At 37.5% G+C, this 26,245-nt stretch overlaps 2 protein-coding genes and 1 long non-coding RNA gene across 12 annotated transcripts in view; 2 read left to right on the top strand and 1 right to left on the bottom strand.

Moving 5' to 3' along the window:
• LOC140510012 (ceruloplasmin-like) overlaps positions 1-15,697 on the top strand; it is a 54,929-nt gene extending 39,232 nt beyond the window's left edge. Inside the window, exons 14-19 of the mRNA XM_072618267.1 lie at positions 1,481-1,609; positions 2,765-2,871; positions 4,035-4,251; positions 7,073-7,212; positions 8,649-8,811; positions 15,567-15,697. Coding sequence (XP_072474368.1) covers positions 1,481-1,609; positions 2,765-2,871; positions 4,035-4,251; positions 7,073-7,212; positions 8,649-8,811; positions 15,567-15,583 — 773 coding nt within the window. The 3' untranslated portion in view covers positions 15,584-15,697. The remainder of the gene's footprint in view (positions 1-1,480; positions 1,610-2,764; positions 2,872-4,034; positions 4,252-7,072; positions 7,213-8,648; positions 8,812-15,566) is intronic.
• LOC140510013 (uncharacterized) overlaps positions 1-26,245 on the bottom strand; it is an 87,502-nt gene that overhangs the window by 57,650 nt on the left and 3,607 nt on the right. For 5 of the 8 annotated variants that reach the window (XR_011969041.1, XR_011969039.1, XR_011969045.1 and 2 more), the window contains exons 2-4: positions 22,750-22,855; positions 18,496-18,573; positions 18,277-18,378 (exon numbers count right to left, since the gene is read on the bottom strand). This is a non-coding gene — a long non-coding RNA (uncharacterized lncRNA). Of the gene's footprint in view, positions 1-18,276; positions 18,379-18,495; positions 18,574-22,749; positions 22,856-23,141; positions 23,204-26,245 lie in introns of all 8 variants that reach the window. The other 3 variants (XR_011969046.1, XR_011969044.1, XR_011969040.1) reach the window with 2 other exon arrangements.
• The window catches only part of CP (ceruloplasmin), a 70,079-nt gene continuing 67,709 nt past the window's right edge, over positions 23,876-26,245 (top strand). For 2 of the 3 annotated variants that reach the window (XM_072618258.1, XM_072618259.1), the window contains exon 1: positions 23,876-24,305. In XM_072618258.1, coding sequence (XP_072474359.1) covers positions 24,160-24,305 — 146 coding nt within the window. In that variant the 5' untranslated portion in view covers positions 23,876-24,159. The remainder of the gene's footprint in view (positions 24,306-26,245) is intronic. The other variant, XM_072618260.1, reaches the window with a different exon arrangement.

Below are 26,245 nucleotides of genomic sequence, written 5' to 3'. Positions count from 1 at the left end.
ATTCCTAGCTAGGTGCACCAAATCTAGCCCAGTGTTACCCAGAAGCACACTCTATAGCAAGCTTTAACTGCAGAGCTCTTGGCAAGCAAGAGGGAGAACATAAAATAAGCATCTAAGAACAATTACCACGTATAGTACATTAAAGTTTGCAATGTGTTTAAGAGACATTACTTTATCAAACTCTCATCACAATCTTCTTATGGAGGTATTACAAGTTATGCCTGTTTTACAGATGAGGAAACTAAAACTTACAGCTAGTAAATTTCAGAGATTAGATTTGAAAAATGTCTTTGTATCTCTCACAAGCCATGCCATGGAGCCAAAACAAAAATATTTCCCCTACAACAATCTTAAGAATCAGATAGAAAAAGTGCAACTCAGAAAGGTTCATTGATTTCCCCATGACCACACAGTTTGTAAGAATACTTGTTTGAGAATCAGATGCCCTGGGTTGTGGTATTTATTATCTGTGACCTAGGACAAGTCATATCACCTGCATAGGCCAGTTTCCTCACCTGTAAAACCAAAAGGTTGGACTAGGCTATGGCTAACACTCCTTTTAGTTCTCAATCTATAATCCTAAATGTCAGGGACAAGACTCAGAGCTAGGGTCCCTGACTTCCAGTCCTTCAATTTGTCCTGCTGAACCATCTTGTCTCTTTGGTGCCACGATGGGAATTCTGTTCATCAACAATTGTTGCAGGTTATCACATTTTTGACAGAATGGAGAGATCAAGAAAAAATGTTCCTTTTTCCTCCTATCTCTTAGTCTCTTGACATGACATTTTTTTTTGGTTCATTAGAAAGGAAAAAAGGAGCTGTCTCAGTTTTTAAACTCTCAAGAATGCTGCAATCTGATGTACCAAATCTTACAGAGGCCATTGTTCTAAAAATGATGTTCTGGAATCTAGGTCACCAGAGTCTGGAAAGCAGCTGAAAGCCATGCTTTGTACACCAACAATGAACTCCTTATTTGCTGCATTCGTTTTGGTAGTTTTACAGTTCCCTCTCAGACTCCTCTCTCTCTCTCTCTCTCTCTCTCTCTCTCTCTCTCTCTCTCTCTCTCTCTCTCTCTCTCTCACACACACACACACACACACACACACACACACATACACACACACACACACACACACACACACACACACACACACACACACACACACACACACACACACATTCATGAGCCCCCATCAATGTGCTTGCTTTTACTTATCAGCCAGAGTACACAATTAGTTCATAGCAAAGACATTTAACAAAGTGCACATGAAAAATGCAGCAATAACACATTTGTTTAGAGTTTTTTGGGGAACTCATTTGTGAGGGGGAAGGGAAAGTTTGTGGTATGCAGAAGTGCTACAGTTGAATAAAAAGACAATTGATGAAAATCACTATGCTTATGTTTGGGAGGGTAGATGGTTTTAACATTTATATTTTAAGTGAAATAACACCAACATATCTCTCTGTTTACTCCCACTAGGTCCAATAATTCAGATAGACGTTGGGATTACGGTTACTATTGTCTTTAACAATAAAGCCAGTAGACCTTATTCTGTGCATGCTCATGGAGTGAAAACAGATTACTCCACTGTTACTCCAACAAAACCAGGTAATTATTTGGGGAGAGAAGTCATCTAGGATAAGGAATCTTTCTTGAATGCTTTAAGGGGGTTATCATTTTTTCTACATAAGGACTCCTTTTTAGCAAAAAGAAATCATAAACTTACTCTGATTTCTTAGATGGTTTCTGAGAGTCTCTATGGGACTTTGATGAGCCTCTTAATGGACCTCTCCAATTCAGTTAGTCTGGCTTATCAACAGACCCATTCTTGAACCTTTCCAGGCTATGAGGATCTGTCAGAGCTAGAACCCAGGGTCACCTCCACACTGTGATGTGAAATAGAATCTTAGTTGAGGCAAGACATGGAATGATTTATGATGAGTATTATACCCCACCAAATCATCATGTTCTTCCTTCGTTGCCAAAGAAGACCATGCCATCAGAGAAATGATGACATGACTTGCACTTGACTTTGTTTTGAGTGGAGGAGGGCTGTAAAGGATCAGATGAACATTAATAATAGCTAGCATTTATATAATGTTTCATATAATTTATAGAATGCTTTAAGCCTTGTGAAGCACCTTATAAATATTGTTTCATTTCATCTTCATAACAGTCCTGGGAATCTGATGGTATTATTGACCCATTTTTACAGAAGAGAAAACTGAGGCAGACAGAAGTTAAGTAACTTGTCCAGGGCCACATATCTAGAAAGTATCTGAGGCAGGATTAGAACTCAAGTATTCCTAACCCTAGACTAGGATTTTTTTTAAATCCACAAATCCATACCTTTCAAGGAAGATATCTTGTCCAGAGAATTTGGGGGGAGTAAAGTTTAGAAATTATGTTTGGATGATGATTTTTTTTCAAATGCTTTGCAAATTTACATCTACCAATAAATACATTTGCAAAGAGATTTCTTTATCAGTATAAACCAGTTTGCAAGACCTGGAGAAATGAGTGGTAGATGAGGAAGAAGATAAATACAAAGCAGTTAACTACAAGGTAGTTTGGGAGGAAACTAGCAGGTGGAGGGATCAGGAAAGTATTATTGTAAAAGGTGATGACTGAGCGGTGGTTTGAAGGAAAGGAAGAATTCTATGAGGTGGAGGTGAAGAGGGAAAACATTCTAGGTAATTAAATATACTCAATGAATAATTGTTGAATTGAAATGATTTAAGTGGAAGATATTTTCCTCAACAGGGGAAATAAGAGTATACAAATGGAAAATCCCTGAAAGATCTGGGCCTACCCAAAATGACTCTGCATGCATACCCTGGGTTTATTATTCAACTGTGGATCAAGTTAAGGTAAGCTGTCCAGTGCACGGCTGTTTTCATGATATTTTTTAATGTAGACAGACACATGATACAAAGAAAATGAAGTGGATCTTTAAAAAAAATCTAGCCAAAGCCAGATGTAGTAACCTATGCCTGTAATCCCAGCTATTGAGGTGGCTAAGGCTGGTGGATAGCTTGAGTTTAGGAGTTCTGAGGTGCAGTAGGACCCATCAGGCATGCGCACTACATCTGGTACTAGTATAGTAAGCTCCCTCAGAACTGGGAGCCTCCAGCAGGAGAGGCAAACCAGCCCAATTGGAGATGGAGCAGGTCAAAGCTTCCATACTGATCAGCAATGGCACCAGATCCATGAATCACCATTAAACATCCAGCCTGATTGGGACAGAGAGAGCTAGTCTTAAAAAATGAAAAAAAAGTCCAATTTTATGTAAACTGCCTACTGAAAAAAAAAGTCTCACTTCTTCTTTTGAATAATACCTAAAAGGCTTGAGCTTTTCAAAGATAGAATACAATGATCATACTATGATTACGAAGAACTCATAAAATGTAAGCACCCTGGGATCTAGGAATGTTTCATCTTTCTTTATCTCTCATAGTAGGTTCTTAATATATGCTCATTGATTGAAGAATGAATGAATTCAGAACCTCAGAATTAGAGTTAAATCCATTAAAAAATATCCTTGAGAAAGGTTTAATTCTTTTTTTAATTGTGCAATCTCAGATGTCTTCACATTGCATTACTCTCCTTCAACTAGAAAATTGCAAATGCTAAGTATATAGGCATTATTACCCAGCTAGATCTAGTTAGATTTCTTTGGATGTGGTTGGAAGGAAAGAAACAGGCATTTACTAAATGCCTACCATGTTCCAGGCACTGTGCTAAGTGCTTTACAAAAATTATTTTCATTTGATCCTCACAACAACCCTGTGAGGAAGGTGCTTTTAGTAGTATCCTCATTTTACAAAAGAGGAAACTGAGGTAGGCAGAGGTTAAACAACTTACCCGAAATCACATAGATAGTCCTAGGTGTTGAGGGAAGAAGACTGAACTCAGGTCTTCCTGATCTGAGGCCCAGAACTCTTTATCCATTTCACCACCAAAATTTTTACTTTCACAGTTAGTTGCTATCATAGCCTATAACTCAGTGTCTTCATCTGATTTGTGTTTTCAGGATCTCAACAGTGGATTAATTGGACCTTTGCTAGTCTGTCGCCAAAACGTCACCAAGAACCATGATGCTAGCCATATTCTTAACCTCATTCTTGTTTTTCTTATTTTTGATGAGAATCTATCCTGGTATTTTGATGAAAACATCAAAAAGTATGCTTCACACCCAGAGGACATAAAAAGAGATGATCCACACTTTATTTTAAGCAACCAAATGCATGGTAATACTATGTCTCACAACTAATCCAATCAACAATAGCCAACTGTCACTTTGTTTTAGAAAGGGAGACTGAGAATCCAGAACCACAGAAAATTGGCATATCTTTCTATAGAAATATAACTACAAATACAGAATCTCATATCCTTCCTCATACAATCATGCAACTTAATAGGTGGCTTGACTCCTTTCAGCAGGGAATATGCCAGTATCCTGAATGGAATAATCCAAATAGAAATGAGCAAATGTTAACTAGTTAAAACTTAGAGCTATTTTTTTTAAAATTAATTTATTTGTTTTCAGTTTTCAACAATAACTTCCAGAAGTCCTGAATTTTCTCTCTCTCCCTCTCCTGTTCCTTCCCCAGATGGCTTGCAGTCTTATATGGGCTCTATACATACATTCTTATTAATTTCCACATTAGTCATGTTGCATAGAAGAATTAAAACAAATGGGAGAAACCATGGGAAAAACCAAAACAAAACATAACACAAGAGAAAATAGTCTGCTTCATTCTGCATTCTGATTCCATAGTTCTTTCTCTGAATGTGGATGGCATTTTGCCTCAAGAGTCCTTTGGGAATGTTTTAGGTTTTTGCATTGCTGTGAAGGGCTTAGTCTATCAGAAACAGTCCTCACACACTGTGACTGTTACTATGTATAATGTTCTCCTGGTTCTGCTCATTTCATTCAGCATCAGTTTATGTAAGTCTTTCCATGTTTTCCTGAAGTCAGACTGTTTGTCATTTCTTATAGCACAATAGTATTCCATTACATTCATATACCACAACTTGTTCAGCCATTTCCCAATTGATGAGCATTCCTTTGCTTTCCAGTTCTTGGCCACCACAAACAGAGATGTTATAAATATTTTTGTATGTGTGGAAACTTTTCCCATTTTTATGATCTCTTTGGGATATAGCCCTAGAAGTGATTATTGCTGGGTCAAAGGATATGCACATTATAATGAAAATTTAAAATTGAACTAATCACATATTCAGTTTCCATTTCATTTTAGTTGGAATTGCATTCTAATCCTATTTTGAAACTGCTAGAAGAGTTTATGTTTATGTATACATATATGTGTGTATGTATATTATATATACATATGGGGAAAATTAAATATGCATATATGTGCACACATGGAGAAATTCAGGCATGTATGCAAAATACTTTATCTCAGAAATACAGACCAGCAGGTTGCCAACTTTATATAGCAGAAACTGAGTGTTACGTGATAATGAATGCTGATATTATAGTCAACAATATAAATGGAAATTGAAATTCTTGATTATTTGTTGTGTATGTCAATATATACTCAACATACAATATACACAAATGTTTTAATGCACACAGACCTTGATTTTTTAGTCATTATGGAGAATTCCCAGTGAAGGGAACTCTCTTCACTGATACAGTTTGGTAACTCCTCTTAGTGTTGCTTGGAGGCACTGAGAGAATATACAGACAGACAAGTAGATAGGTGGATATAAGAAAATAGAGATAGACAGGTAGAAGTTAGATAGATAGATAGATAGATGATAGATGGATGGATGGATGGATAGATGGATGGATGAAGGGATGGAGGGATGAATGGATGAATGGATGGATGGATGGAGGGATGAATGGATGGATGGATAGATAGATAGATAGATAGAATAAACTGCAATCATCTGTTTCATATTTTAAATTCTTCGTAATCTGACTTTAGCCTATTTCCCCTAACTGATTTCACTTAACTCCCACTCACAGACTTCATGTTAACATCAAACTGTCCTACTTGCTTTCCCTCTTATATGATTTTCCCTATCCAACCCCTGTGCCCTTGAACCAACTCAGTTCCATGCCTGGAATGCTTTCTACCCTCTCTGCTGTCTCTTAGAATCCCTTACTCCTTTTGGACCTTAGCTACAGTGCCACCTTTGACATGAGGCCATTCTTGATCCCTGTGGTTGTCCCTTTACTGACCATCTCCCTGCCCCAACTAGTTACTGGTGCTGTCCTTTTCACTGTGAAATTGCCTTATATCTTCAGGTACATAGATAGGTATAGTTATGATAGGAACATGCTCTGTGTGTGTGTGTGTGTCCATCTTTCATTGCCAAAAAAGACCGTGCCATCAGAGAAATAATGACATGACTTGCCCTTGACTTTGTTCTGAGTGAGGGAGGGCTATGCAGGTCACCAGCCTCACTTCTCCTCCAGAGCCATCTGAATCCAGTGACCAGATATTCATCAGGATGACTAGAGATGATCCAGGATGAGGCAATTGGGGTTAAGTGACTTGCCCAGGGTCACACAGCTAGTGAGTTACAAGTGTCTGAGGTGAGATGCACACATAAACTATATATGTCTATACATATGTATCTATAATATATACAATACATGTTTTCTATATTCATATACATGCTTGTTATGTACGTCATGTGTGTGTATACATTCACACACACTCCCTAGCCTTAGACAGATTGTGATCTGTATTACTGGAGAATATTTCCACAGCAGGATTCCCTTAGCTGCTGAAACCTTCCATATCCTTACAGCTTTCCCAATGAATAGAGAAAATAGGGGAGGGTTCTTTCTTTTTTTATAAAAGATCAAAGTTCAACAGGGAATGATAAAACAATGTTTGTTTTGCTTTCCTTAGTAATGAAAACTCTACTATTAGAGGCTTTTTTAAATGAACAAAATGGATTGATTATTTTAGAAGGACTAGTAATGCAGCTTGAGAATCTTTACTGCCTCTGAGTCACTATTTAGAAAATGTCCCATTGTTTCAAATCTTCGTTTTGAAAACACATCTAATGATACTTTTTGTCTCTCAGCAATTAATGGAAGACTTTATGGAAACAACCAAGGTCTGACGATGCATATTGGAGATACAGTAAACTGGTATTTGATTGGCATGGGAAGCAACGTAGACATCCACACTGTTCACTTCCATGGCCACAGCTTCAAATTTAAGGTACACACTGATCTCCCACAGATTTATTTTTTCCTGCTACTTGGTGAATTCATTGCTGGACTTGCGTGGAATTATGAAATGACACATAAGATCACAGCTCTAAAACTGGAAGGGACCTCAAAGGTCCAATTTTTCTCATTTTATTCATTAATTTATTCATTTAGTCAGTCATTTAATTTTTCTAAATTTTAGTTTATTAAAGACTGAGTCTTCCTATCTATCCCAGAACTGGAAGAGCAATGACCATTCACAGACTCCTGAACTATGATCATCATGGAAGCTCTGTTCCTTTCCTAGCTGGACTGATTCACTTCTCCTTAGGCAGCCTGGTATCCTCTGGCGACAGGACATTCACCATATTAGTGCAGTCTTGATGCACACAGCCAATTGTGTGTGCATCTATTGCAATTCAGAGCTCCAGAGCTTAAACAATCCACCAGTTTTCACAACCTGCTCATAGCAGGGATTACAAGCATATGCCACTATGCCCAAACCCCCTCTTTTTATAGATGAGGAAAATGGGGCCCAAGGAGCTTACTTGACTTGCTCACAGTCATTTGAATAGTAAGTTTCAATTGTAGAATTTGAACCCAGGACCTCTTTGATCGGTTAATCAACAATTATGTATTTATTGAGCACCTTCTATTTGCTAAGCACTGTGCTAGCTTCTGAATAAAAAAAAATTCAAAAGCAAATTAGGTAGGAGACCACCTGGAGTAATGAAAAGACATGGGTTGTTCAACAATCTAACTGAAGAGACAAGATTCATTATGCATGAGACAATTACAAGACAGTACAAGATGGGACAAAATTAAGCTCTGAATTGGCTGGTAGACATTATGTATATGATAGGAGTACAGAGGAAGGGCAGATTAATGGGGGTTGGAGTAGTTCTCTGGGAGGGAACGAGATGAGCTAAGCTTTGAAAAAATGGGTAGGATCTGAATGAGGGTAAGAAGACAGAAAGAGTGACCAGGAAACTCCAATTCAATGGAAAGTGGGCAAAGAGATGAAAAAGGGAACCACGGGATATGCCACATTCCAAGGAAGGTAAAATAAGTCATCTGATAAAATTAGCATTTGTGTTGAGGAGTTGGAGGGGTCATATGATGGTTTCAGATTAATCAGGACCTTGAAAATTAAGCACAGTATTTACCTAGAGAAACAGTCATGCTAATGCCAATCTTTATTTTTCCATAAAATGAAAGAAATGAGCTTTTCAAGATTTGTTTCCTCACAAAATCTGATGCTCTTTTAAAAAATGCTTTTTCCAAAGTGCCTACAAAAATCCAAGTACCCAGGGCCTTAGGGACCTTAATGAAACCTGTATTTGAGGGACTCTGATTAATCATTATAAGTCAGTAGGTTATAAATTATGCCATTACCTGAACTACCTTGAATAAATACACTGACATCATTTCATCTTCCTCATTCAGGGTGCTGGATTTTATCGCTCAGATGTTTACGACCTTCTTCCTGGAGTATACAAAACCGTTCAAATGTTTCCAAAAGATGCTGGAATTTGGTTATTCCACTGTCATGTTAGTGAACACCTTAGTAGTGGAATGGAGAGCACTTATACTGTTTTACAGCGAGAAGGTAAAGGAAACTAAGGGGCTTGAAGAATGTTTTCGTGACCACGGCAGCTTAACGTATCTGTAGAAAGTAAGAAGGAACATCCTTTGTTGAGAGATCATCAGAAGTTACTCTCTTGTAAAGATAGAGACACTGCTTTTTTTTTTCTTAGATGAAATCTAAAGTAGTCCTTCTTTATCAAATATCAGGAACTCTAGTGTTAGACATTGTTCAAATGGAAGAGATATGTTGAAGGCCATATAGTCTAATACCCTCATTTTACAAATGTGGAGAAGCGTGAGTGAATTGCCCAAGATAACAGAGGTAACAAACCAGAAGCAGATTTGAACCTAGGTGAGCGAACTCTGAATCAAGCACCTAAATCTACCTCCTGCCAGTTATATTTTAAAGTGGATAATGCATCACTAAGCAATCCATAATCATAAAGCCATGACTAATATTTATGGCTTTGACTTTTGGAATCAATCTGTTTCCTTAATAGTCCTTGTTTATAGAAGTGGGTTCTATACTTATTTCTAGATTAGTTTTACTTGAATTCAGGCAGGCAATATGGAAACTGTGTATGCATCACCTATCCATGGGTAATCAGGTTTGGCACAACTTCCAACTTTGCAAAGTAATTTTCTCGATGGAAAACAGTTGGAAGCAAGCAACTCACTTTGGGATAGAGAATGGAGGTCTTCTCAAGAGAGAGGAGTAGGATGTCTAAAAGAAAGGAGCTATGTATGGTGGCAAAGCTCGAGCCAAACTCCATTTCCTAGACCATATAATATTAATATTCATTATGAGGAGGAGGAGGATCCATCATTTTAGGTTTATGAAATGCTTTCCTTACAATCCTGCAAAGTGGATAGTGCACGTATTTCTATTACTGTTTGGAGGAAGAGGGAATTGGAGTCCATAGAACTTAACTGAATGTCCCAGTCCGTACAAGTAGTGAATGCCAAAGCTGAACTGCAAAGCCAGGGATCCACATTCCAAGTCCAGGATTCAAATCCACTGGAAACTTGCCTGTCCTCAATGAACAGTGCCACCATTGAGATGGAATGGAATCTCCTCATCTAGCCCATTACAGAGAATGGGAAGCAGAGGAAGGAACAATGATGCAGAGGTCCTGGAATCCAAACACTCCTTTGATGCTTACTATGTATGGCAACTCACCTAAACTCCTGTCAAAGAAACACTATTTATAATGTCCACTTCATTTTGGAGATAGCTTATAGAAAAAAAGATTATTTAATTTAACAATAATCTAATTACAAGCCATTTCTGTTAGGGGAAAAAACAGAGAGCAACAGAGAGATGGGGGGAGTAAGAGGAAAGAGAGAGAGAGAGAGAAAGAGAGAGAGAGAGAGAGAGAGAGAGAGAGAGAGAGAGAGAGAGAGAGAATGTCCAAAATAATATAGTTGCTCCATTCCCTCCAACATTTATCATTTTACTTTTCTGTCCTATTAACCAATCTAATAGCTGTGGTACCTCAGAGTTGTTTTAATTTGCATCTTCTAATCAATAGTGTTTTAGAGCATTTTTGTATGGCTAAATAGCTTTGAAAACTTTGCCTGAAAACTGCCTATTCATATCTTTTGATCATTTATCATTTGAGGAATGGATCTTATCTTTATAAAATGGACTTAGTTCTATGTATCTGAGAAATAAGGCCTTTATCAAAGAAACTTGTAAAATTTTATTTACAGTTGATTACTAACTGTATTTCCCTCCATCCTATTTTCCACATCTATCCTAATCTCTCTCTTTTCACCCTGTTCATCCTCAAAAGTGTTTTGCTTTTGACTACCACTTCTCCCAGTGTCCCCTTCTTTCTATCAGCACCACTGCTCACTTTTCTTATCCCTTTTTTCTCCTACTTTTTTGTAGGGTAAGATATATTTCTAAACATAATCGAATGTGTTTGTTATTGCCTTTTTGAGCCAGTAACAATGAGAGTAAAGTTTATGTGCTCCTCTCTCTCCCATCTCCTCTTTCATTGTACAAGATCTTTTGAACCTCTTTTACGTGAGGTAATTTATCCCATTCTATATCTCCTTTTCCCTCATGATTTCTCTTTTCTGTTTACCTTTTTTATGCTTCTCTTGAGTCTTGTATTTGAAAGTCAGTTTTTCAATTCAGATCTGTTCTTTTTATCAGGAATGCTCGAAAGTTCTCTATTTGATCAAATGTCCATTTTTCCCCACTGAAGGATCATAGTCAGTTTTGCTTGGTGGGTAATTCTTGGTTGTGATTCTAGCTCCTTTGTCCTCTGAATATCATATTCTAAGCCCTTTAATGTAGAAGCTGCTAAATCCTGTGTTATCCTGGCTGTGACTCTACAATACTTGGATTATATTTTTCTGGTTGCTTGAAATATTTTCTCCTTGACTTGTGAGGTCTAGAATTTGGCTATAATATTCCTGGGAGTTTTCATTTTGGGATCCCTTTTAAGAGGTGATTAGTGGATTCTTTCAATTTCTATTTTACCTTCTGGTTCTAGAATGTAAGAAGTTTACCTTGATAATATCTTGAAAAATGATGCCAAGACTCCTTTTTTGATCATGGCTTTCAGGTTGTCCGATAATTCTTAAATTATCTCTCCTGGATTTATTTTCCAGGTCAGTTGTTTTCCCAATGAGACATTTAACATTTTCTTCTAATTTTTTCTTCTTTTGATTTTGTTTTATTGCTTCTTGGTGTCTCAGGGTATCATGAGATTCTACTTGCTTAATTCTAATTTCCCAGGAATTATTTTCTTCAGTGAGTTTTTGTACATCTTTATCCAATTCTACTTTTAAGACTTTCTTCTTTTCATTTGTTTTCTGTGCCTTTTTTACCATTTGGCCAATTTTGGTTTTTAAAGTGTTATTTTCGTCAGTATTTTTTTGTGCTTCCTTTACCAAGCTATTGGCTCTTTTTTCATGATTTTCTTGCATCACTATCATTTCTTTTCTCAATTTTCCCTCTCCCTCCCTGTTTGATTTTTAAATCCCTTTTAAGATCTTCCAGGAATTATTTTTGGACCTGAGACCAATTCAATTCTTTTAAGACTTTGAATGTAGCAGTTTTGACTTTGTTGTCTTTTTCTTTGTTTGTGTTTCGATCTTCCCTCTCACTATAGTAACTTTCTATGGTCAGGATCTTTTTTTATTGTTTACTCTTTTTTCTAGCTGATTTCTTGACCTTTAACTCTATATTTAACTTGACTTCTACTCCTGAAGTACAGAGGTACTGTCCAAAATCTCAGGGTTTTTGTGAAGCTAGTTTTGGGGGTCTGCAAGTTTTCAATTCTTACAAGGTGGCATGATCTTAGGAGAGGTGTATTTACTGCTACCCTGGTCTATGCTTTGGTCTGTGAGTAATCACAAGCACTCCTTTCTGCCCTGAAACAGTGACTAGGGTCCCTGTTCCTCTAAGGCCACAATCTGTGGTGTGCTAGTGTTCCTCCTTGCCGTGGGACTTTGATCCAGGACTGCAACGCAAAACCAAGTATGGGCAAAACAACAGAGTTCTGCCTCTGTGCTAGCAAAGAGGCCCCTATAATCTCCTTCTGATCAATTGTATAGGCTGATAGCTTGGAAAGCAGATTCTGGCACTCTTGATTCAGTTGTTCCCAAGGCTAGTTTGCTGGGGCCCACTCTGTAATGACACAGCCTGCATTCCACTATCACTCCAGTGTGATAGACCTTTCTTATTGATCTTCTAAGTTGTTGTGGACTAGAAAACTTTTTCACTGCATCCTTTTATAGGTTCTCCTTCTCCATAATTTGTTTTGAGGCCTTATTTAGAGTCGTTTGGAGGGGAACTTGGGAGAGCTCAAGTGAAAACCTGCCCTTTCTCTGCCAAATAATATTCTTAACAAGACCAGAGTTACCCTTTTTTAGAAGTCTGATTTCCACTCTTATTCCATTTCTTTATAAAAAAGACTTTTTTGTTCCTGACTTATCTTGTCTCTAAACATCTTTATCCTATCTTATGACCAAAGAGATATTACTTCTTAATATTCTAGAGAAACCAAAAAGAAGAAACCAAAAAGTTTTCAAATATTCTTCCATATTTCTTGTCTTCAATTTCCTCATCAGCAAAAATGAAAGGGTTGGATTCAATGTCCCTTCCAACTCTAGGTCTAAAATCCTCTGAATATAATTAAGCCTAAAATAATCCAAGATAGATATATTGAACTTCATGAAAGCCCATCACTGTATAATGGATCAAAGGTCTGCTATTGGGAAGAACAGGTCAAATTCAATGTTTGACCCTTGCCAGCTGTTTGACCCTTGGCAAATCACTCAAATTTCTCCATGCCCAGACAACTCTCTATCAATTATGAAGGATTTGTTCATTTGCATAGATGAAAGAATTTTCCACACTGGTCATCTTTTAGAATGATGAAATCACAGGTTTCAACAGCAACAGAATGTGATAATAGAAAAAGTGCCAAGATTTGCACTATAACAAACATCTATTCAACACATTCCACTGTGCCTGCTGTGTCTTAACCACCTCTTTTGTTGAAGAAAGAGAGGTATCCATATAAACAAACTTTCAATGGTGTATATCTTATTTGTTTTGATTGGATGTAATAACTGTATCTACTTGGAAAATTATGAAAAAGAAAGAAAAACAAAGAAAACTCTTTTTCATCTAGAATTCAAAACTAGACCTTTTTTTCAAAAGGCCCTGACATATTTCTTCTTTTTTTCATGTCCATGAGGACAGTTTTTCTTCTTTGTGACTTTTAAAGTCTCTATTAGTTCTAAATCCATGGTTCTGTTGTGCAAGGAGATTTACATTGCAAGGGGCATTCAGAATGGAAAATTATCTCTCTCCCTTCTTCTCCTTGGTTGACATATACAGAGTGTTTGAAGACCTTCAAAGCATTATTTAATCATCAACAGTTATTACTCTTATTGGCTTTAGGTGTAGTAGTGAAGACAGTAATGCCACAGTATGTGAAGAGTTAGGCTTGAAGTCAGGAAGACCTAAACCCAGTTCTCACCTCTGATATTTAACCAATAGGGCAAAGGACTTAAAGTCTTGGCACTTCCTTCAGTCAGTTCAATGCTAGGAATAATTCACAGCAAAGGGAAGCACAGCTGTATCTCATACTTATATTTTTATTAGAATGTATCTCTCTTCAGCACCAGGGGAAAATGGCTTTCACCCTGACAGCAGCCTCTGCATATCCCTAAATCTTGTGTGAATGAGAAGGGAGAATGGCCAGGGATGTTGCACAGACTCCTGTGGGACCCCAAGAGGATGTGTCAGGGTCTCCACTTTCTCAGGCAGCTTCCACTCCAGGTCTTCACTATCCACCAGGAACCTTCCTTGACAATTCACAAAGAGCTTCCTTCAATAGCAGGGCTAAGAAATGAAGCTCTAATATTCAGTGAGCCTACAGAATGGAATTCAATTCAACAAATACCTGTCATGTGCCAGGTACTGCTCTAGTCACAGCAGATAGAAAGCCAAATAAGAAGTCCTTACCATCAAGGAACTTAAATTCTGCTAGATAAAGTGATTAACAATAATGAAGATTTCCACCAACTTATGAATACTTTATTTATGAGCATCCTCTACCTAGAATCATCTAGGTCACATCTAGTCATATTTTATTAAGAGTGGGGGATGGCCTCCACTGGGAACCACAAAGTACAACAAAGAGCTCTCCTTCCTGAGGTACCATGACCTCACACCTTATCAAATGTGATGACCTGCCTTTGGGCCACCAAGATCCCCTATCTCTGCTGAGGCAAAGACACATTCTCCCATAGAAGCTAATTTCATCCACAATATAAATATAAAACATAGACTCACTAGCAATTAGATATTAATGGTAGCATGAGTACTAATGGAAGACCATGTGACAATGTATCTTGATGACCTCTCAGATTTCATCATTCTATAATAGAAGGTAAAGCCTTACGAAAAATGTGTGTCGTAGATTAAATAATACATTTCAAATTTAGCAGGCCTTTATGGCTTGCGCTAAAAGGTTTCTATGAAAAAAAAAATTCTTCTCTGTTCCAAACAAAGAACTTTTGGAACACAGCCTGCACATTAGAGACTGTGGATAGATGTACAAACACCACATTCTTGTGTGGTTGTTATTGTTGTGTTTGTCCTCTTCATTTTTGAAGAGGACCATGTCATCAGGGAAATGATGACATGACTTGGAGTTGACTTTGATTTGAGGGAGGGAAGGCTGTGCAAGGTCACCTTTCTCTTTCTTTCTCCTGAGCCATCTGGATCCAATGACCAGATATTCATCATGATGACTGGAGATGGCCCAGGATGCAATGGGAGACCCTTGCCCTTTTAGGTTAAGGCCTTTTCAGGTACTCACTTAAAGTGAGGTAATGCCCATTCAGAGAAGGTCTATTGATGGCTAGCAAACACCCAAAGCATTTATTAGTTTAAGGAGCAAGATTTTATTATTATTTTTTGAAATCAATCCGGGGTTAAGTGACTTGTCCAAAGACACATAGCTAGTAAGTGTCTGAGGCCAGATTTGAACTCAGGTCTTCCTGACTCCAGGGTCAGTGCCCTATCCACTGTACCACAAGTTGCCCCCACAGAGCAACATTTTAAACAGAAAAACTTCTGCAGAAATTACATAGAGGTTGAATTACACATAGAATTACACATGCCATATAATCTTTCTGTTGAAATATGTACAACTACTCCATAATTCAATATTCTAGTATGTAAACTAGTTTGCTGGGTACTTTTTAATGTGGAATTTTTCTTCAAATCTCTCTGTTCTGTAGCACAAAAGACTTCATGAAGAGACTTTGATGAGCCTACAACAATGGTACTAGCATAGAAGAAAAGTAAAAACTCAAGCCTGCCAAGGAAAATTGGAGGAGCTAAATTAAATTATGAATGTAATCATTAATAATGGAGTGTTTTAATAAATAACAAAAAAATTAAAACTTTCTTGTTAAGCATTGAGTATGAGCTGCTGGAGATTTCAGGAGGATTTTGTCATGGGAATGTGACACTCTTAGTGACTGCTGTTGTTAAGTTGCTTTAGCCGTCCCTGACTCTTTGTAACCCCATTTGATGTTTTCTTGGCAAAGATACTGCAGTGGTTTGATGTTTCCTTCTCCAGCTCATTTTAAAGATGAGGAAACTGAGGCAAATAGGGTGAAGTGACCTGCCTGGGGTCATACAGCTAGTATGTCTCTGCACCCATATTTGAACTTGGGTCTTCCTGACTCTAGACTCTGCACTCTATGCACGGCTCCACTTAGCTACCCTCTACTAGGGATAATGACTAACAACAGTGGTAGGAAAGGTTTGCACAGAGGGCAAACACATTCATTGTACTTATCTGGAGATAACACAGATTCTAGTATAATGAGATAAAATGTGGCTATTATCCATCTCTTCAGAACAGTCTCAACGATATTGGGTGGAGTCTTGATCCCTTTCTCCATCTCATGGAGACTACATGATGCTTTCAAAGTGATTTTCATTTCCTAACAGCTGTCCATTTCGTTCCAACGTATGTTGAAGGGCACAAACATTTGAATGCTTCCCAATCAATTAGCGTTTATTAAGCACTTCATTGTAAGCTGAGCACTCTGCTACATCCTTGGGGAGGGGAGATGTTTCAAAGGATCTTGAATCCCAAATTTCAGGGTACTCCCTGCACTGGTAGTGCTCCCAACTCATCCACTCCTTTTCATCCTCTCTGTCTTTTCAAAGTCTTCCCTTGAATTCTCCTTAGAAGTCTGGCCAGTCTCACTTGATCCCTTTTCCTGATCTTTTACCCTTCTCTAAATACCAGGACAGTATCCAAATATGGAACAAGGCTCATTGGGTAAGGGTGGCAACATGTGGAAAGAGCATGAGACCTGGGTTTGTATCCTTCTTCTGATCCTCACTAAACTCTGGAACATTGTGTAAGTGGTTATCAACGATCTGGTCTACAAAATGTCAAGGTTAGAGTAGAGAGCTTCTAAAGTCCCTTCTTACTCTAGATCTATGGTCTAATGATGCCTACCCACATGAAGGTTATAGCCTTGTAAGAATATCTGAAACATACCAAAAAAAATACCCATGAGGACCAATTCTAGAGGATATTCAGAGTCCCAAAAAGACAATATACATGCATCACATGCATCTGTCCATCACTCAGTAGGAAGTTGGTTAGATTCCATAGAAGCCAAGAGGAAAAGAGTAATAAAAGGAGGACCAAGCAGCTTCCAAGAAGAGCCCATCCCCCAGCTACAGTTGGACTGTTAGAGTTAATTGTCTTTACAGTATACAGAGAAGGATTCAAATAATGAAGAAACTTCTCCTTAGCACCCTCTAGAGGGTCAGGGAGGTCAGGTGAGACACTTCTCCAAACGCATAGGGACCTCTTCCCCCAGGAAGAGGAGGGTTGAATCCAGAGGCTACTTCGGAATCAGAAAGAGATGCATCTGGAACTACTGTAATGCGATTATGGCATCGATAGATACAGATATGTATATGTTTATAGCTACACACACACACACACACACACACACACACACACACACATATATATTTCATGCAGCTGCCAAAATGATATTCCTAAAACTCAAATCTAACCACTTCATTGCCCATTGGGGAAGAAAAAACTTCTCAAGCATGTAAATTCTTCTATAGTATATAGAAGTATATAAACACTTCTGAAGTATATAAATATATCAAATATAAATTTCTAAAGACTTGCCTAAAATATAAATTCTTCTCTTTGTCACTTAAAATCCTTTATAATCTGGCTCGAACTTATCTTTTCGAACTCATTCCCTATTAGTCCTCTTTATGTATTCTGTGTTCCAGCAAAAAACTTCCCTCTCATGATACTTTCTCTCTGACTCCTGTGCCTTTGCACAAACCCTCTCCTGTGTCTAGAATATTCTCCTTTCTCACCTTCACCTGCTGGGATCCCCAGTCTCCTTCAGAACGCAGTTTAAGTGCCTTCCCTTCCTATGAGAGGTCCTTTCTGATCTTCCAGTTGTTAGACCTTTCTCTGCCCCTCCCCCAACAGAATCATGTATAATGTGCACTTCTTTGGGTAAATGTTATTTCTACCAAATCAAATGCAATCTTCTTGAAAGCCGGAACTGTTTTCCTTTTTTACAGTGCAAGCATGTAGTAGGTACATAATGAATGCATGTTGAATGAAGGAATGAAAAAATGGCGTGAATAATGATAATCTTCATATAATTTAGAAGAACCCATTTTAGCCAGTAGGTTTGATCTTCCACCACATCAAATCTTTTACCAATGAGTAGGGGAATGAGCTAAATTGCTTTTGATCTCTCCCTTCCCCTGCCTGTGGAATTATTACAGTCCAGGGGATAAAATTCAATGGAATTCTCAAGGGATGCTTAAAAAGATCATGAATTTAGAACTTCAAGGGACCTCAGAGGTCACCCTAAGCCAATCCCTTCATTCTTCATAAATGAGGAAGTTGAGGTACAAAGAAGTGTAATGACTTACCCACGGTCACACAGGTAGTAAGTAGTCACAGAGGGAAAAAACACAGAAACTATTTAATTCACAAACTAGGCCACCTTCAGTCTCTGAATAATAAAGAACTGGCTTGAATAGAAACAAAAAAAAAGGAAAAATAGTCATGTCAGCACTGCACCAACTCACATTAAAATGCATCATCCAGATCCCCCCAAAAGGCAGCTGGTAAATAAGCTTTCACCTTACCTTTGAGTTATCAAAGTTCTGTACGTGACAGGACACTCGGACAAAATTCCAGAGTTACACAATTCTTTACACAATTTCCTGTAAAAAGAAAACAATTTGGAGCAACTGGCTGTTGGCAGACTCCACTGTTGGCTGTTTTACATAGAAATTCTATGGTTACTACAAATTGAAAGACACTTTTCTCACTTTGTTATTGAAGGATTCTACCTGCAACAAGTTGGCTTCAGCTATACCTTAGGAATTCATTGAAAGCATGAACTAAAGCTGTACGGTCTGGCGAATGTGGAATTTTAATATATCCAAAGCCCTCAAGAGTACCAACTAAATAAAAGACACATGAAGTAAAACGTGCATTTTTCCAACAAACTTTCCAATCAACAATAAATCTCCTGATCTCAGACTCAGTGCCTTATGTACATCAGCTTCCGCTCCCATCCCCCATGCCTGTCTTTATTATGCATAATTGCCACCAATAAAATTGCTGCCTTTTATTTCGAATTCTGGCCAACATGCAAGTATTGTCCTTCAGCACATGGAGGAGTATGTATTGTACTATTTAAGCTACAGGTTTATTCATAAACATTCATTCATTCAGCAAGATCCACAAGAACTGATTCATATGCTACAGGAGAAGTGAACAGTCACAGTAGAGGGTGTGGTCATGAATGCCTACTCTACTACCCTGACCTCTGTCCATGCATCCATTTCTAGGGTGAACTACACAGCAGCTACTATACTCACCCTGCCCTACTTACATCCCTGATTGAAACTTTCTTAAAGAATCTATCTGCTCATGACCATGGGGGATTTGAAGACAAAGAATTTGCCCAATACCAATACCGCCAATACCCTATTGGTGACCACCAATTGATTTGTAGCTTACATTCTTAGAGAATTTCTTCAGACACTGAGAGATTGAATAACTCTATGTAGGGTCATACATCCAATATTATTCACAGACAAAACTTGAACCCAGGTTCAAAGCTGACCTAACCCCTCTATTTGGGGGTATAATTGAAAGTAGTAAACTAGTTGTAAAAATGAAGTGGAGAATCTGTGGCCCTAAAAATTATTTCATGCAAATGTTGAGATAATGTGCTGGCCACTACTGATTTAACCCAGAACTCATCAGGCAAGCTGTAGGAGTGATTCTAGTTAGAGGGGAGCCCTCAGGAATTCTGAAGATTTGCATGAAAAGGATAATAGGCTTGGAACCAGAAAGGACTTTAGAAGTTATGACCCTCTCATTTTACAGAAGAGGAAACTGAGACCTATAAAGGTAAAAATGACTTCTATCAGTGTCAAAGAGAGCACTAAAAAAGACCTTAGAAGTCATCTTGTCCAAAACCTTTATTTTTACAAACAAGGAAACTGAGGCCCAGAGAGGTCAAGAGATTTGCCCAAGGTAGCAAACGAAAGAAATGTTTTCTTTTTGTTACTTTACTTTGCAATTTTGTACCAATTAAATTCATTCTATTTCAAAGTCTATTAATGTCTGATTTGTTAGTAAGGCTCTACATATACATTCATATTAAACATATTTTCACGTTAGTCATATTGTAAAGAAGAATTAGAACCAATGGAAAGAACCACGAGAAAGAAAAAACAAAACAAAAAAGGAGAGCAAATAATATGCTTCGATCTGCATTCAGACTTTGAGCTAAGTCTATCAAAGCCAGTCTTCTCACCACGTCACGTAGCTGTTACTGTGTACGATGTTCTCCTGGTTCTGCTTCTCTCACTCAGCAGCAGTTTATATAGGTTTTTTCAGTTTTTTTCTGAAGTTCATCTGCTCATTATTTCTTATGGAACAATAGTAATCCATTCCATTCATATACCACAACCTGCTCAGGCATTTCCAAATTGATGGACATTCCCTCAATTTCCAATTCTCGGACCACAAAAAGAGTTGCTGTAGATATTTTTGTACGTGTGGGTATCTCATTTGATCTTCACAGCAACTCTGGGAGGCAGCTGCTGTGATCATCCCATTTAAGAGTTGAGGAAACTGAGACAAACAAAGGTTAAGTGATTTGCCCAGGGTCTTTCAAAATTTGAGGCGGAATTTAAATTCAGATCTTCCTGACTCCAGGCCCACCACTCTATGCACTGTATCACCTAGCTTGCCCAAGGGACTTCAGAACTGGAGCTTGGGTTTTTGTCTTTTCTGACACATTTTAGAGGTATATTTAAGTCCCTGCATATAGTGGGTGCTCAACTATGTGTAGTCATGTTCTACTTCCCTTCCCCAAAACTGGCTTCTAGGAGTTCTTGATCTGGGTCCATAACTTCTTTGTCTATTTCAACAACTATATTTCAATAAAATTCACTTCTTTGTAATTTCATTAATTTTATTCTGTGTGTTTAAAAATATTATTCTGAGAGGTTTTACCTTACTGATTGTCAAAAGGTCCAAGACACAAAACAAGGAAAGGATCCCAGCTCTAATCCCTCATCTTTTGAGTTCTGCACTTCAGAGTCTTTTTGGGAATCAAAGCTTAAGATGGGAAAAAGGGAGTGGTGGAAATGACAGAATGACTCACAAAGCCAGTATCAACCTAGAAGGTCAAAAAAGTCTATGTTGTTGTTCAGTTGTTTCTGACACTTCATAGCCCCATTTGGGGTTTTCTTGGAAAAGATAGCAAATGGCTTGCTATTTCCTTCTCCAGGTCATTTTATAGATGAGGAAACTGAGGCAAGTAGGGTGAAATGACTTGCCCAGGGTCATACAGGTAATAAATGTCTGAGACCAGATTTGAACTTAGGAAGATGAGTGTTCCTGACTCCAAACCCAGCTCTCTATCCACTGCACCACCTGAGTATCCCCAAATGTCTACAGGTTTATTCATATTCTAATCCCAGCCAGTTTATAGCTAGTATCCTTAAATATTTTAATACTCTACTCTCTTCTTAGCAGGTAGATATCTACTGTGAACATAGACACAAAAATATCTACATAATGTTTCATTGGGGGCAGAGGAAAAAGATGGAAGGGGGACTCTTTTATCTTTTTAATCTTATTTTTATTGATATATTTTGTTTTTACACCATCTTCATTTCCAAATATTTCCCTCCTTCGTTTCCTCCCCAGCAAGCTATCCCTGGTAGTAAAGATTAAGAAAAAAAGGGGAAAGCATTTCAGCAAAACCAACAGATACATCTATCATCACATAATGTTTCAAGAGCTGCCAATGCGAAGTGCTACATTAGAACCAAATATATCTTATCAGTATCAGTTAAGAAGGCCATGGTCAAAGATGATAAAAGACAGAAATAGTTATTGTTGGGGGTTCTGTGAGAAAGCAGGGGTTATAATGCATTATTACACTTGTCAGATCCATGAATTTAACAAACTATTCTAGGGGGAACATGGAACAGCAATATCTAAAGTCAAAGAATGTCTTCTCTGCTCACACACTGGGGTGTGTGAGGTAATATGCCCACTCCCTATTTTGTATCCAAGGATGTGGTCTTGGTCTAGTTCAGTCCTAGGGATCCTGACCTCTAATGAAAAGGGGCTCTTTTTTCTCACATTCATTGGCTCATTACACATCTACCCCAACATCCTGGAGATTTTACCTGTAATTTAGATTATGGCTTATATGAAAGATTTCCCCAAGAGAGGAAAGACATTGCCAGTATACGGTATGAATCAGGTAGGAGACATGAAATTTGTTTCTATGCATATAAGTAATGCTAGACATGTAAAACTTACAAGGCATATTAACAAAAACAAACAAAGCTGGATTCAGTATATTACTAATATTTCAGGCTTTTGGGAGGCTAATACTTATACCTTATCAAAAGATAAAGTATTCCTATTTAGACATTTTATATTTCACCTCAGCTCTGTACTGTCTAAATAATTCTCAGTGAATAAAATGATCAGGCTTAGGCCAACCTTCCTGTCAGTGGCCATATTCTCTCATGCAAAAACTTTCCCTGCCATCCGTAAACTCCAATTTGATGGGATCTAACTCAGAAAGTTGCCTCCAAGCTTGGACACATCCACCTTGATGTTCATGATCAGTCACTCATTCAGGAAAGGAAACATAGAGCAAAAAGCACAGCCTAGGGTCCAGGAACTAGCTTTTCTGTTTGAGATTATGTTCTATGTGAGAGTGGCATCAGGGCGGAAGAAAGGTCACAGCTCCATCCCTTAGACCCCACCATGGGGAATCTAGAGACAGAGTATATTACTTGTCACATGTTACCATAACCAAGAGGCCAAGAAGAACCTGACTCTTCTTTTACCTGACACAGCACTTCATCTTCCTGCCACAATCCTCAGTGGGAAGAGGACCAAGGGACCTCCCAGCTCTGGGATACCACCACATTCCAAGGAGCAGTTCTAAAGCACCTACATGGTCAACCAGAAATAAGAAGGTTTACTCTGAGCATGATCCATGTAAAGAGCCTATGGTCTAATTCAGCCTCTCCTACAGCTAGAAAAATCATAAAACCACACACTTTCTGTTACTACTAAAATTCTTTCTTACAGAAATGTGTTTTTAAGGTAGACCAAAAACAAAAAGGTCTAGATTTATAGATTTATGACATTCCTTTTATTTACACAAATTTCGATTCAAAAAGATTTTGAGCTCAGACTAGGTGAACGGCAAAGACCCAAATAAAACAGAACCTACCTCAAAGAGTTAACATTCCACTTGAGTGTGATTGGGGTTGGGGTAGGAGGAGGGCTCTTTGCCTTTGGGAGAAAAGGATCAATAGGTAAGAATTTATTAATGAGCTCCAATATTCATTAAGTCAAAGTAGCTAGCAGGGCAGCTAGGTGGATCAATGGACTGACTGCTGAGCCTGGAATCAGAAGGATTTGAGTTCAAATTTGACCTTAGATGTTTATTAACTGTGTGACCCTGGGCAGGTTGCTTAACCCTATTGGCCTCCATGTAAAACGAACTGGAGTAGGAAAAGCAAACCACTCCAGTATCTTTGCCAAGAAAACCCCACATAGGGCCTTGAAGAGTCAGACAGGACTAATTGATGTAACCAACAACAAAGTGTCCAGTAGCAAAAGAAAATAGAACAAAATGAGCCTAGATATTTGCATAAAGCATCAACTGGGGAACCTGCCAATCTATTGCATTTAATGGCTCCTTCACAAAATGGGGGCCTACTTTATGTGTTGAAACTTTATTTTTAGTTAATCCAATTAGTCTGGGTGTTTTATATCCCCAAGTAAGCAAGTTGTTCTTTCCATCAGTCTCCTGGTGATGACTAACAGTTCCATGTTTGGGTTCATTTTCCATCGTCATCTCTGTTTATTTAGTGTGTGCACAGCACTGTGGGAATTACAGCTAAAACACAGAAGATCCCTGCCAATGTAAATGAAAGAAATGATAGAGTTAAGCAGTTTCTAATTCCTAAAACAATAACGGTTGATTTTGTTAGTAAAGGGAATGGATTGACAAAGAACGACCTATTTTTTTTGTTAGGGTTATTTTGGGTTTGGTTTTTTCCCCTAGCTTGTTTCTGAGAATTGGGCCAAAGAACAAAGAAGAAAATTGGTATTTGCCTTATTGAAACTGCAGTTGAAGGTTGTGCAATATGAACTGTGTCAATCAGGCAAATAAAGGATGAAACCCTGACATAAAAATGGCCTGCTTCAGTTTGCATTTCATTGTTACGTTCCAAGCCTGAAAAATGCAGTTTTTGTTCCTTGTCAGCTTTCTGTTTTTCTACAGTACCCAAGTCTGGGCAAGAGAGAGGCACTACTATATTGGGATTATTGAAGCAGCTTGGAACTATGCTCCCATCAGTGAAGAGAAGAAGTCGAGTTTTGAAGACTTGTAAGTCAGTGTTTTCTAGCTTCTGAATGCATACATACCCCCCATATATGTATATATACAAATATGTGTATATATACATCTACGTGTGAATCATCAGTAGTTTGTATTTTTAAATGTTCATCTCCTATTAACTAATTTCTAAGAATGTATGGCTGTTTTCTTCCTGGAATTCTTATCCTTCCTTTCTTTTCTTTCTCTTGAGCATTACTTCATCTTAGTATTATGTTCCCTTTAGGTAGCAGAGCTACAAATCCCTATTAGGAACAATATCAAACCCTTTGGGATTGAATCTAGCTTTTATTTCCTTTTAGAATTCATTATTAAACACATTAAAATTCTTTTTTTAAAACTATGAATACAGGTCAAATCCCATTTTTTAAAAAGACAACAAAAAAGATGAAAGAAAAAATCTGTATCTTTATCCAATGCTCATGTATTTCTACTTGTTTTCTCTTTTTTGTAATTTTTTAAATTTTAAACTTAAATACAAAATGAGAAAAAAAAACATTGCCATGCATACAGCAGACCATGAAAAAGGATTCAATATAAAACAATAAATTTCCATTTCACGAAAACCTATTTAATAAATATTACACATTATTTTCAAAGTTGCTCAGCTTTGCTTCCTTGTTGGTTTTCTTTAGTTCTCTACTGCACACTTTTTATATTATTTATTCTCCTCCCTACCCACCCCCACCCTAAAGAAAGCTACAATTAACTGTGTGTACATATATTCACACATATACATAGATATCTATATACATATATACTCATATATACATATATGTAAGACCATACTATGCTTATTTCCACCTGTCATCTGTTTCTCTGAAGATGGAAGATCTTCCTTCATAGATCCAAGTCTTTCTATGTGTTTCTAATCAACCAGCTCATCACTTCCTATACCTCAGCAGTATTCCAACCCAATCACATCCTATCTGAGAGATTGTCTATAAAAGTTTTCCCCCAGTTTCCTGCATTCCTTCTATTCTTGGCTACATAGGTTTTATTTATACAAGAAAATTGTAATTTAAAATAATCAAAATTATCCTTTTCATACTTCAACAATGCTCTCCTTTATAATATAGTTTAAGGTCCGATACTACTAAATCTATTTCCTTTTCATCTTCTTTTCTGGTTTCTTTCAAGTTCCTGAACTTTTGCTCTTCCCAATGAACTTTATCATTTTTTCTAACTCAGTAAAAACATGTTTTTAGTAATTTAATTGGGATGACATTGAATAGGTTGATTAATTAGGTCAAACTGTCCTTTTGAAAAGTATATTGGTTTTGCTATCCATGAATAATAAGTATTACTTCAATTATTTAGAACTGAGTTTATTTGTATAAAAAGTGTTTTATGTTTATATTCATATAGTTCTTGTGTCTGTTTGGGCCAACAAACTCAGGCATTTTATATTTCTAGGTATTTTAAGTGATCTAAAACAATATTGAATAATATTGCTGACACACAGTATACTTTATTTTTCACTTTTGATTAAATCTATTTTAACTTTACCTTTGTCTTAGACATGATTACTATCCCTGTTTTTTTACATAATAAATTCTACTCCTGTTCTTTATTTTATCTTTGTGTGTATCTCTCATTTTTATGATGTTTCCTGAAATTAACATATTGTTGAATTCAAATCTTTAATCTGCTATCCAAATGTTTTATGGGTTAATTTGTCTCATTCACATTATTAACGGCAATTACTTGTGAATTTCTCCTTCCTATTTTTCCTCACTCTCTTCTCACCCTATTTAGCCTATCTCTCCTCACTCCTCTGCTTTACTTCTACCTGCTACCCTGCCCTCCTATTTCCTAACCCGACCACCTCTCTAAAAATCCCTACTTTATCCGCTCCCCCCACCCTATCCCCTTGTCCTCTCATTTCTTTCTGAATTTAGAAGACTTTTATACATATATAATATGTATAT

This window comes from Notamacropus eugenii, chromosome 6 (assembly GCF_028372415.1).
Source record: "Notamacropus eugenii isolate mMacEug1 chromosome 6, mMacEug1.pri_v2, whole genome shotgun sequence".
NCBI classification, from domain to species: domain Eukaryota; kingdom Metazoa; phylum Chordata; class Mammalia; order Diprotodontia; family Macropodidae; genus Notamacropus; species Notamacropus eugenii.
This window is presented reverse-complemented; position numbering and strand designations above follow the sequence as displayed.